Source organism: Macaca mulatta, chromosome 8, assembly GCF_049350105.2.
Source record: "Macaca mulatta isolate MMU2019108-1 chromosome 8, T2T-MMU8v2.0, whole genome shotgun sequence".
Lineage (NCBI taxonomy): Eukaryota > Metazoa > Chordata > Mammalia > Primates > Cercopithecidae > Macaca > Macaca mulatta.
Window position 1 is genome coordinate 30,090,132 of NC_133413.1, and position 12,640 is coordinate 30,102,771.

Genomic DNA, 12,640 nt, shown 5'->3' on the forward strand with positions numbered 1-12,640 from the left:
AACAGCCTTCCCACCTAGGCCAGCTCTGCCAGCCACTTGGGCCATCGCAGCACCTGCAACTGATGTCCGTACAGAGCAGACCATGTTCAGAAGCCATTCGAGAGGTAGCGTGTGACGTATTTTCTCCCATGTCACTTGCTTGCTCCTCAAAAGACTCAGGAATGCAGTCAAGAAAAGCAGCAGAAAATACTGCCTGGAGTGCCATTATTTCCCAGTTTATAACCTTGGGAAAGTTCCTGAACCTCTGCCTCACTCTTCTCATCTGCAAAATGGGAACAGTAACAGCACTCTCTCATAGCGTTATTTATAATAGGGAACCCATGTACACACTTGGCCTAGTCACTGGGAAGTGTTACCGACTGTTAGTATAAGCGAATCAACGTCATGCTTTGCTACAGTGTGATATGCTACCATTTGTGTAACACCAAGGACAAGGACAGTGATAATCTTATTTGTTGCAGGAGAAGGGGCAATGGACAGGCACACATTAAATCAGACAAGGTACCATTTTATTCCTTATAAAATATATTTCATATTGTTGCTGTAAAAACATTACATTTCACATTTTTTAAAAAATTTTTTAACAGTAAAAATAATACTTGGAAGACAGCTGAGGGAAAAGGCGCCAATAAGACAAATTCACAGATGGGATTTATCTCCTTTTTTTTTTTTTTTTTTTGCCCCTGGTAAAAGTCAGAACCTGGGATGACCAGAAAGTAACAGGACAGATTTCTCCCAGCAAATCAGAGTTTCCACATCCAAATGAATATTGTTCTCCAAGGAGTCAAGCTATAGACTCACAACAACGTGGCCGCGGCTCAAAACACTCTCTGAAATCACACAATTGCTTTCTGAGCCAATTTAAAAGTCACACGATTGAATCCAAGCTATTTTACTTTAAATGGTCCTTTTGCTTTGTACCTGAGACCTCGCTTGGCCACAGATGCCATTCGCTGGACTCCCTGGGCACTAAATGAGTGTCGAGCATCCTTAAGGTTGCTTAACACACAGCCCCAGACTCTGAAGGTGATTCCAAGAAATATTCTGAAAAAAGTCGCATCGCTGGAATAAACAGTTTCCCAAGATAACTGCTTTGGAAATCAGTCCGTTAGTTTCTAAAAGCCCACCTGCGGCACCTTCCTTCCATCAGAGTCTGCAGCCCGGGTGGGCTGGGAAGGAGGGAGATAGAAAGATGCAGAAAGTAGGTGTGATCACTGGGTCAGTTCCCAAGCCACCCTCACCCTCCAAGAAGACATGAATGGAGCAACCGCGAGAACAGAGCACGTATGAAGAACCAACACGACAGCCACAGGATGGCAGCGTGGGTGAAAGGGCCGGCGCCGAGGAGGAGAGGGGGCACGAGCACAGGCAGGGAAGGCGGCACCAAAACCAAATAACAAGAACAAAGCAAAACCACCGTGGTTTCCAAACTGCTCCTCCCTTTATTCCTCCTTGCTTTCCTGCCCTGTATACCAATGGCATAAGAAGCCTGCCACACAAAGAGAAAAATCCGTATATCCAGTTATATCTACACGGTCCAAACTGGGGGCGGAGGGAATTCAAACAGCTTTCTCAAGAAGAGACGGCAGTGAAAACTCTGACAGAGAGGGGAAGGGAAGGCCCTCCTGTGCCCACGTGTAAGAACACGCCCTCCCCTCCCCATGAGGATCTGAAGCTGGGGATCGTCATGGGAAGCGAGGGGGTCAGGAAACACCATCGGCAGCTGCCAGCTTTTAATTCTCAAGGAGGTCGAAGGGACAGGAAGGAGAGCCCTGTGCCAACTCAGGCTAGCCTGGCTTTGAGCTTTACCAAGAGACAGAATTCCATATACATTTTTTTACGCAGTTATAAAAATATACCCCATCACCAAAGACACCTGTGCATAAGTGTCTGTCCCTTCTGTCACCAACCTAGGGCACTATACCCTTCCCAAAATCATGCCCCTACTGCCAGATCTACAGATTTTATAACACTCAAAGTGTCCTGCATTAAAAAGCACATGTCTATTTCCTGCGTGAAGGGGCCAAGGGAGCCCTGGTTGCCCAGGTACCTTCACCCAGGACTGGGAGGACGGCCTCGATGATGACCAAGGGGTGGGTGCTGACACTCCATCCCAGGACAGGTGGCTGGGTAGGATTCCCTGAGCCCCTGACGGCTGGGACATAGAGCCAGGACTTGTACCCAAGGCAGCTGGGCAGCGGGCGGTCACATTCCAGCAGGCCCTGAGGAATCCCCACGTAAGTCATGCTGGGAGGAAAGCGAGACGCCGAAACAGAAACATGCGCTGCCGTCCGGGCGTGGCTCACTCTGTCATCGCGCACGGCTGGTTGGCATGGCGCTAAACTCCCTAGACCTCCCTCCTTCTCCACAAGAACAGCTCTGCTTATCGACCTGCACGCAGCCCAGGCTCTCCTAGATCCGCAGAGGCTCCAGAAACACCAAGGGCCGAAACGCCAGCAGCCACTAACCCAAACCCACGTCTTCCTTCTGTCATTTCCTCATCCTGATGCTCACGGGTGCAAGGACTCTCCTTGGCCTTCCTCATCCTGCTTTCAGGCAGCAAACAGAAATGGGGAAATCCCTGGTGGGGCCAGGAGACAGAAAGGAACCTCCCTGGGTCTCTCCCGGCCACCCAAATAAAAGGAAACTTCAATCAGCAAAGGCTTCTGAATACATCATAAAAGAAAACAAAACATTTCTGAGGCGTCCGTTCCACAACCGGCAGGAGGAGGCGTCAGGAGGGCGCTTTCTCAGGTCAGAGCCGAGCTTCCAGATGCTCAAACCCTCCAGGAGTTCCTCCAGGAAAGAGAATGGTCAAGGTAGTGTTTAACTGCCACATTCCAAAAAGTGAATTCTGATCAGCCTTTTGGCTCAGCTTTTTGGCAAGTCTTTTAAAAAACCTCTTTCTCTGGGCTTTAAGAAGCCATTTAATATTCGTTGGGGTGCAACCCAATGTCTGAGGGAACCCAGATTTACGTTGTTGTCACCAAGAAAGGGCTTTCCTTTGACTTCCATGCCGGGTGCTCAGACAGGGAACAGGAGGTAACCTCCGAGAAGGGCAAACCCCTCTTCCCCCAGCCGGGCAGTGCTGCGCTCTGAGTCACCCATCAGCCAGAAACTCTTTTTTTTTTTTTTTTTTTTTTTTTTTTTTAAGAAAAGTAAATTCATCTTGCTTACAGTCCTTTCTGGAAGAGTTGAGAAAGCAAAGAAGTCACCGACTCAGCAGGAAGCAGAACGAGCTGTTCCTTCTTTTGATACACACAAGCTAATCCCCTAAAGAGCGGGGATGTGGGAAACGGAAGGTAATTAATTCTTTGGTCACTGGTTCACTGCTGAATACCCTTGGTCAGTTCTGGCTCTCTCCTATTTTAGGGGGAAAAATATTTTGTTTCTTTTTTTAAAAAATAAAATGTTCCCACAATGGGAGAAAACTGCTTTAAGTGTTACACCTTAGCCAACAGAGCCCGAACTCCATGTTTCCGCTCTTTCTCTTTCGGTTTCTGCTGAGGACTGGTGACACGTCGGCCTCTTTTCAGCGGCTGCTGGCAGGGCCAGGAGCAGAGTAGAACCTGCAGCAAGGCTCAGTCCAGGAAGCGCTGGCAGGCCTTCTTCCACCGGCAGGCTGTGCACCACTGGTCCCGGTGCTCGATGCCATACACCTTACGGCACTTCTTAGCCTCCCCTCGGGCTTTCCTGCAGAAAGAGAGGAATGCAAATCGAGTCCCACACAGGTGGTGGGCCCGGGAGAGCAGCCAAGTGGGACTAGGAGAACAAGCAGAGGCCGAAGGGGCAGCTCCCAGCAAAAGCCAGCAGGACCAGGGGCCATAGGCTCTGAGGACCAAACAGTCATCCCATCTGGTGTGTCCACCATCTGAGCTCCTCTCAGGGGACTAACCCTGGTGACTTCATCTGGGCGGGGTCGGCGTCCACACCACTGGAGACAGGGCACAGAAACCAGAAGGCAGGGGATGACAGCGGACATCTCACCTGGCACCACTCTGGGCCCGGGGTGGAGAAGTGACGATCAGGTGAGATTTCATCACAGGTGCTGGCTGCTGGGGCTCGCTGAAGCTTAGCGACCGGCTCCGGACCTGGGCGTGGGGAGAGGGGCCATGAGCAGAGGGACAGTCAGTAAAGGTGAGGGAGCCATCCTAAAAGACAGGCAGCCACCCATCCCCAGCTCCTTCTGGTGCAGGCGGCCTTGCGCCTTCTCAGGGAGAACACGCTAGCCAAGGGGAACTCTTGGCAGGAGAGTGAGGAAGGAGCAGGCCTTCATGCCATACTCAGGACCCAGCCGAGGACAAGGACAGGGGGCCACTGGACCTGGCCCCCTCTGAGATTCTCCCTGCAGGGGACTTGGACAGAGCCGCCATGCCTGGAAGCCTCGCGCTGCCTCAGTGGCATCACTGGCAATCTGATTTACAATGTGACACCGCCCTGCAGGAGATAACTCAAGACCAGCGCCTGCTAGGTAGAGTTCCAAATGACTTCCCGCTGACTTGAGTTTGGGGTCCACCTATGGCCCTTGTCCCCAGTGGCCTTGAGACTTCTGACCCAGCCCACACAGCCTCCACAGTCTCCCCCTTCCTCTCCTCTCAGCATTAAAATCCTAAAAACACCCACGGGCACTAGGGGCTGATGGAGCACTGACCCCAGCCTCGCCTGGCGATTTTCTTGGCAAGAAACCTGCTTGCTCTGGACATCCTCTACAAGCGCCCCCTTCCACCTCCGCGAGGGGCTGTGGCCAGATGGGGAGTGCCAGGGAGGGGCGGCACAAGGAGACCTTCAACACGTTTAGGGGATGGAGGCAAGATGGCCACATCGACCTGTGGCCAGGTGCCCTGTGCCCAAGGGATGGCCTCCAGCCCTGGGATGTGTGGGAGAGCCCTCGGCCATAACAGGCCCCGGCCGTGCTACCAGCACACTCACCGGAGAGAGGGAGCAGGCAGTGGAGGGGGCGGCAGCCCAGCTGACACTGGTGTAGATGTGTGGTGAGACAGGGATCTGGAAGGACGGCAGAGCCTGCGGAAGATGAGGGTGTCAGCCTGGATTCTAGCTCAGGACGTGTTCAGAGTCTACCCACAATCCCCACAGCCTCATGACGGCAGCAGAAGGTGCATCTCTGCATGAGTGCAATGACCAGCAAGAGCTGGGACACGCTCGGCTTTCCCGAGGACAACACTGGAGTATCATCCAGTGCTTTGAAGTAGTCTCCTTATTGCGAGGCTCCGATCTCATCTTGGAACCCTTCCCTCAGAGCTGGTCTACATGCCAGCCTCATGACTTAATCACTGCAGAAGATTTAACTTCTCAACTGGATCACCTACCAAGAACATGCCACAGCAGGTGCCAAAAGAGGCCCCAAGCCTTCTGCGTCTTGGGGGCATGGCTGGGATAAGATATGGGATCCCCCAGCACCTGCTTGAGAGTGGCAGTGTGCTCACGGGTATCCAGGTTCAGGGCTATTTGTGAAAACACCAGTCACATGTCCGGGCCCCGTAGGTCAGCCAGCGCTGCAAGCGGGTCAAGCACGAAATCACTAAGCGGCCACTCATTCTAACAAAGAGGAGGGCTGGCTCGTTTTGTAAAGGCTTTCTCACTGAAAGCGATACCTTTTAATAACTAATTTGCAAATTGGCCCAGGGACTGGTAAAATCGGCACAAAAGAATTTTAAGAAATATCAGCACACAGCAAGCTGCGTGTTCCCTGAGTACCTACTACATGCTGGGAAGACTGTCCTAAATGTCACCCTCTGTGGTAAGTTTCTCATCCACACGGGCATAATAGGTTGGTCCCTCTGGTACCTGCAACATCTTCTCATGCCTCTAGTAATCAGTATTTTCACTAGTTATTATAATTAACCATAGTTACATCTTCATTTCTCTCTCGATCTGAACCATGCCCTCCACAAGGGCAGGGACTAAGTCCTCTTCTACCAGAAAATCTTACTTAGCCCAATTCTTGGCCCATAGTTAAGTATTCGAAACATGCATGCTGGACTGTTTCTCCATGGAACACAATTCTAGGACCTAGACATCACTGTAGGAAGCCCAACGACACAACTCCATCCTCTCTTAGAAGCAGAGGTGTGACAATGTCCCCGCCCAAATCCATCGCCCAGTTACTTAGGGATTCAGCTAGATTTCTAGTAACCACTCATGACAGCTGCCAATGTAGATAACTCCAGGAATTCCCACATTTACTGAGCAGTGAATTCGGTTTCGTTTCTTTGTAGAAGAGATTAGCAATTTGGCCAAAGGCCTTAGCCTTCCATCAGGGTGGTCGGTAGCCTGTGATCAAGCTGGCCCGCGATGAGTCAGCAAGAGCCTGAGCCTCCAGCGTGCCCCGCCCCATACCTGGTAGGCATGATCAGCCTGAATGTGCCAGAAGGACCCAGGAGCTGACTTGCTGAGAGCCCCTGAGGGCAGGGAGGACTCCTGGCCAGGATGTTCTGGGCCGGAGGACTGGGCTTTGTGCAGAGGTGGTGGAAGAGCGGACAGAGGCATGCCGGTCATGCTGGGGGTGGGAGTTGGCTCGGTGGTGGGAGTCCCAGGGACCAGGGTGCCCACAGCAGCAGCAGCAGCGGTGGCAGATTCCTCCTTCATCTGCATCTCTGTGTAGTAGAAATCCTCCTCCCGCTTGAACTGATCAGAGTCCACCGTGTCCCTGTGTGAGAGGGAGATGCGGCATAATCAGGGGTGCGCTGCCCCCTTCAAACCTAGCGGGGACCGCGGTGGGGGAGGGAAGTGATTGCTTGAGGCCACCCAGCAAGTCAGGGACGGAGCCCAAGAGAACACCCAGGAGCCTCGCTCCTGACGGGTGTCACCAGGATTATGTGCTGCACATCGATGGGAATTACTTTTCCTGGCACCTAAGGCTCATCCTCTCTCGGAACATGTACCAGCCTCTCCTCTGACAGGAAGCATCCCACGCTGAGCACGACCGAGAGCCCTCTCTGGCCCCACCTGCCTGCAGTCACGCTTTCTCCCCAGGGCGGTGAGTCAGCTCCTACCACTAGCAGCCTGCAAAGTCGCTCTGCACAGAACACGACCCAGGCACCAGGGTGGGGCTAGCAGAGACCCACTCCCAAGGAGGAGTCGGTGGTGCAGTGCTCGGCCACTAAACATCTTGGAAACGGGGTCTCACCAGCAACTGAACCAAACGACCCCATTTCTACCCAGAACTAAAACATCTTGCTTCCTGCAGTGAGGCAAGAAGACACATCCCCAAGATGGACAGAACTCCCTTCCCACCAACAGCAACAATGTTCACCAGGATGTCTTTCTCAGGCGGCCAGGAAGAGACGCCGGGGGAGGGGGGGTTTCCAGCAAGCCACGTTCCTGAAAGCACTGTGGGCTGCGGGTCACAGGGACTTGGCAGGGTGGAGGGACACCGGCATGCGACCCTAGGCTAGAGGCCCTGGGCTCGCACCTACCCCAGGTGGAGGGCTTTGATGTGTCGTTTGATGCCCACAATGGAGCGCAGCACTTTGCCACAGTTTGGCCACAGGCACTTGTACATCACCTTCACAGAGTTCTAGAGGAAAGGAAGATGGGGTGAGTGGATATGTTTTTCTCCTTATCCCTCGCTCATCCTTACCCAGTGGGGACTCAAAGTGGCTGCTGTCCCCGGCCTGACTCAACAAAAACCTCCAGGAAAGGGGTTCTCTGGGACCAGAGAAACTTACAGCCAGGGGCTAGAAAGCCCCAACCTAAGAGATGGTCCTAGTGGCCAAGAGCGGTGCTCGGTGCTATGGCTAAGACCCCACTGGAGGCCTCTCCCACGCAGACCTCTGCAGGAGCACAGGAAAGAAGACAGGGATTGGGGTGGAGACTAAAAGGGAAGAGGCTTTAAACAGGAGGAGTAGAATCCTGGGAATATCACCAGGTAACAGAAGCAGCAATAGCAAACCGAAATGGGAGTGAACCCAAGACTATGTAAGGCCTGCGGGGTCCCCTCCCTCCATGGCTGGCTGTCCCCACAGAGACCTCATCCACTCAAGCCTGGGCTCCCACTCACACCATAATCACATACCTTTCTTTTTCGTGGAGCTGGTTCATCCAACAGGAAAGGGTCAGGATCGGTCTCAAAGCCATGATCAGTTTGGGGAGAACCAAAAGCATCCCCCAAATACTTGGGGCTGGCCTGGGGGTGGGGGGGCGAGGGGGTGGAGACACCACTGCTCCCACTCCAGTGACCGCTGGTAGTGCTGCTGCCGCTGTCCGAGACGTCACCGCTCTCCTTCCACGGGTCACAGGCCGCACGGGAAGCTGGCCAGACGAAGAGAAGATGAGAGGACGCTCACAGGCTTGTCCCTGGGCGAACTCTCCCTTCTGAGCTTCGGTAAACACGGAGAGGGGTTCATTCACGGCAGCAATTTCTCTTGGTAGAACTGCTCTGCCCTCACAGACATTTCCTACCATAGCCACCTGGTCACCACTGACCAACAGATACACACTGCAAGTTCACTTTGTATAGGATTCACACGTAGAGAACCTAATTGAAATTTATTTCTCTTTTTAAACAAAAAATTTTTTATATATGGGGTCTTGCTATGTTGCCCAGGCCAGTCTCAAACTCCTGTCCTCAAGCGATCCTCTGGCCTCAGCCTCCCAAAGTGCTGCCTGTTTCTCACTTTATACATTAAATAAAGGGGGGATGGGGAGGGAGAGGGGCAAAGCCTCTGCAGCCTCCAGGCCTGGTTGAGAACAGGCACACCCAGTGTTGGGTACCACTCAGAGCATTTTCCTACAGCTGAGGCCAGCTTAAAGGTCTTCCTGATCAGCTTTCCTGAAAAATGCTTTTCAATCATCTAAACCCAGACCAGTCCATAGAAACCTAGGGGTGGAACAAACCACTCAGCCTCTGCAACTCTCGGGAGGGTGCACAACATCTCCCAGTGCCAGCTTCAGCCCAGGTGGAACCTGCTTTAATCAGGAAGTAACATGTCTAGAGGAGGAGAGACAAGGTCTGCGAGCAATTCTGATCATTGCAAGGTGGCAGGGGGCTTTTGTGCCTGACATGGCCCTGAAGCAGCTGCCGGGCTCCTGAATGCCTCTGAGCAGGAGGATGAGCATCAGCAGACATGGGGAATCTTTCGTCTTTAAACAGCACATCTGCAGGCTGCGCGGGCCCAACCCACACTCTCTCACTCCTTGGCCAAAAATCCAGGTAAATTTATAATATAGGAGAATCTGAAATTCTGGTATGTGGAAATACCAAGAGAGAGGGAAAAAAGCTACCTGTCCTCAAAAGCCCCAACTCCTAACAGGGGCGTTCCACAGAGCCCCCTAACTCTGCATTCCAAGGTCTACTAGCACATTCCTTGCAGCCAGGATAAAATCCTGCTTTCTCTCCTCCTGCTCATAGTCCAGACTCCTTCAATGCTAATCAGGGATCTACCTGGCACAGGCTCCCATCTTCCCTTGTTTCCAGTCCAGACTCTCCTTACATCTCACATCCTAGAAGCAGCCTACCCAAAAAGAACGAGATGGAGGAAGAACTCTTCCCTCCCCAGATACTGCTGTCATGTCTCACAGCTATCACTGTCCCTTCCTGGGAACCAAGAGATTACTACATCTACATGTGTGCTTTAAAAAGGGTACATATTCAGGGCAGTACACAAGAATCATTAAACAGGCCAACAGGTGAAAGACCCACACATGTCCACTGATAGGAAAACAATCAGGGAGAGAAGGGCAGAGAGCGGAACACTACATGGCTACGTCTAGGATGCTCAGTACTCGGGGACAAAGGGCAGGTCAAGCGGCAGGCACACCCTACAAATGCGGCAGTCCTTCCCTCCAGGAACCACTCACAATGGCTCAAACGCAGGAAATCTGTATGGCAGATTTTGACTGGCACACAAAGGAAGCAAAACATAAAGCAAAAAGTTATCTGTAAGTTATAAGTTAATGTATAAGTTATAAGTGACTCCATCTTTGATCATAAGTTTTTCTAGGACACAGGCAATAAATACTCATTTTATACCATGAAAATAAAGTACTGCTCTACAAATGCATGGCACTGAGACCTTACAAGTGAACTTTTAAGAAATATTTATAATCCTGTTTTCTACACACAGACATACAGACACACATGCCATCTTAACCACACAGAAACCAAAGGGACTAGGTGGCGTTTGTGCAAATAGTATCCATGACTCTCTTAGTCAAGGTTTTGGTCATTGCATAGACCACACTTTGCAGAACACTTCAAGATAATTAGGCCAAAGAAGCCTTATATTTCCACTGACTTCAGCTATAAGATAAAAAATATACTGTCATCAAAAAAATCTTTAATAGACAATAAATTTGTGTTTTTTGGTTTTTTTTTACAAAGGGACTTAAAATTATCAGGATGATGGCCTATCAGTGAGATGCTTCTACGCTGATGTGCACTTGTGTATGCATGTATTATACATACCCTCCTGATGGGAACTGGAGTCAATAATTTTCTTTTCTTTCCCTTTAGGACACTTTCTTGATCTTTCCACTGTTGACCCAACCATCCAGATCTCCTAAACTCTCCTGAGAACTTAGAAATTAACTCCTTTCCTCTTTCCTATTTGGCTGTGCTAATAGAGCAGGCATGCAATACTAGGCTTCACAGCTAGGTGTCCTCATAGTAAAATGACTTCCTTTGGCAGCCAACTTTGAGTCACAAAAGTAAGTTTTCTCTCTCCCTTATGTTTAATTTCTATTTAGGGAGATTCCTTATGAGGGATACTTATGAAGGCCACTTTCCTCCTGCTATGTACTCAGAGCTAACTCCATATTTTCCTGTAAGCTTATAAGTAGCTTGCAATTCAGTTAGGCGTCCACCAATGAACAAGTTCTTCCCTGGGAGTAAGGGAGGCCAGCCCTGCCATGAATTTCCCAAAAAACTTCAGGTTCACTACCAGTCTTGCCAAACTCTGACAAATACCCAGCAACCCTTTTTTCCCTCATATTATTGATAAAGTATTTTGGGGTTGCAACTATATAAATTTTGTTTTAATAAATTTGCCTTGAAGTCGAACCTCTGGTTTTTATTAAGCAATTAGACTTACTTTAGAATTTAGCTCATTTATTCCGGGTCCTTGTCCCGTAGGCTCACACTAATTTATGAGGCTGAATTAGGCATGTGGAACGAGGGCATGAATTTTCTCAGGCCACTAGGAGACCATTTAGCATATTTCTACTCTGCGAACTAAATATTCCTCTATTGGCCTCATTCAGGCCCCACCAAAGTGCTGGGCTCAGCCACTCCCATGGAAGAATTTACTCCGCGGGCCACTGCGGCTCAGTCCCATGCTCAACCATCTTCACAACGCACCAGGAAACTCCTCCCCAGGTGAGGAAACTGAGGAAAAATAACGGATGCGTCTAACTCCATGGCACGCAGCCGGTCGGGGGTGCCACTGGGAGGAGTCCCTGGAAATTCTGTTGCCAGGCCGGTGACATAGGCAACTAGCTGCTCTACACAGAGGATGTCTGTCGTGGGCCTCTGTCATGCCCAGAACTCAGCTGGGCCCCGCTTGCTCACCAGAGAAGTTGGCCTCGGTCCCGGGAGGACTCTGCACAACAGGGCTGCAGGACAGGGACGTCAGCACCATGGCCGCCATCATCTCATCCATTTCCACTGCGTCCGACTTCCTGGATTCACATGCATGAGTGGAAAAGGTTACTTCCTGGCACGGCGGGCCCATGGTCCTTGCAAAACGAGACACTGCTTCTGGCTGGTTTCACATGATCGTCTTACACTTCTGGACTGACCCCTCCAAGTCCCCCCAACTCCAATCAGCCAGTGTGTGCTCAGATCATATAAACTAAGTGAAACATGAAGGTCTCCCCTTCTCCCTGGGAAGTACCCATTCTGAGTGATGCTTATAATATTAGGCAGCCCCGGTGTAAGCCACTGGGTCTCATCCCACTGTGATGCCCTGAGACAGCCCCATTCTCCCGTGACTTTGCTGCCAAACTCTGCAGCTTAAAAAGGAGAATTGTATTTAGGGGAAAGAGGATAGACTCAAAATGAAATGAACACGGGGACAAAAGACACCCACTGGAATTCAAAAGCACAACAATTACCTCCTTTCCTTGTCCCACATTTAAAATGAACAGGGAACAATTATATACTAACCACCTTCTCCCACCCCTCCCCCAAGAAAAATGGTAAGGCATTCTGACAGCTTCTGAATGTCAACAGAACCTACCACCCAAGCCAACGTGCAAATAAACCAGAAGCACTAAAATAAATCTCCCAACACAAATGTCCATGCTTTCTACAGCCGAGTTCTATAAAATGTTACACATGATTTTTTAAAAATCCATGTATCACTACATTATTTGGAAGTAAAATTCGAGCTGTCTAGAAGTTAATGCTAAAGTATTAGGAAAAGTTAATCTGAAATAAACTTCTAAGTGGTCTGTTTCAAAGGGCTGTCTTAATTTATTCCTTACAATTCAGGTCCACTAAAATATGACTTGGGTTTGAAGCAGCAAAACCAAGACTATTAATACATCAAACATTAAAGACTATCAATACATTAAACAAATTAGCATCTCTGTTTTTGTATGATCTTTGAATTTTCATTTCCATATAACAGAAAAATAAATTCTTTGCCTGCATTTCACTGAATACACCATCGCAAATATT

General features: G+C 50.2%; 1 protein-coding gene across 17 annotated transcripts in view; it reads right to left on the reverse strand.

The window, feature by feature from the left end:
• Nucleotides 1-492: 492 nt before the first annotated feature.
• The window catches only part of ZNF395 (zinc finger protein 395), a 42,149-nt gene continuing 30,001 nt past the window's right edge, over nucleotides 493-12,640 (reverse strand). For all 17 annotated transcript variants that reach the window (XM_077943353.1, XM_077943345.1, XM_028852498.2 and 14 more), the window contains 7 exons: nucleotides 11,528-11,637; nucleotides 8,036-8,271; nucleotides 7,437-7,537; nucleotides 6,358-6,667; nucleotides 4,930-5,022; nucleotides 3,988-4,091; nucleotides 493-3,693 (listed from right to left, as the gene is read on the reverse strand). In XM_077943353.1, the coding sequence (XP_077799479.1) occupies nucleotides 3,582-3,693; nucleotides 3,988-4,091; nucleotides 4,930-5,022; nucleotides 6,358-6,667; nucleotides 7,437-7,537; nucleotides 8,036-8,271; nucleotides 11,528-11,637 (1,066 nt within the window). In that variant the 3' untranslated portion in view covers nucleotides 493-3,581. The remainder of the gene's footprint in view (nucleotides 3,694-3,987; nucleotides 4,092-4,929; nucleotides 5,023-6,357; nucleotides 6,668-7,436; nucleotides 7,538-8,035; nucleotides 8,272-11,527; nucleotides 11,638-12,640) is intronic.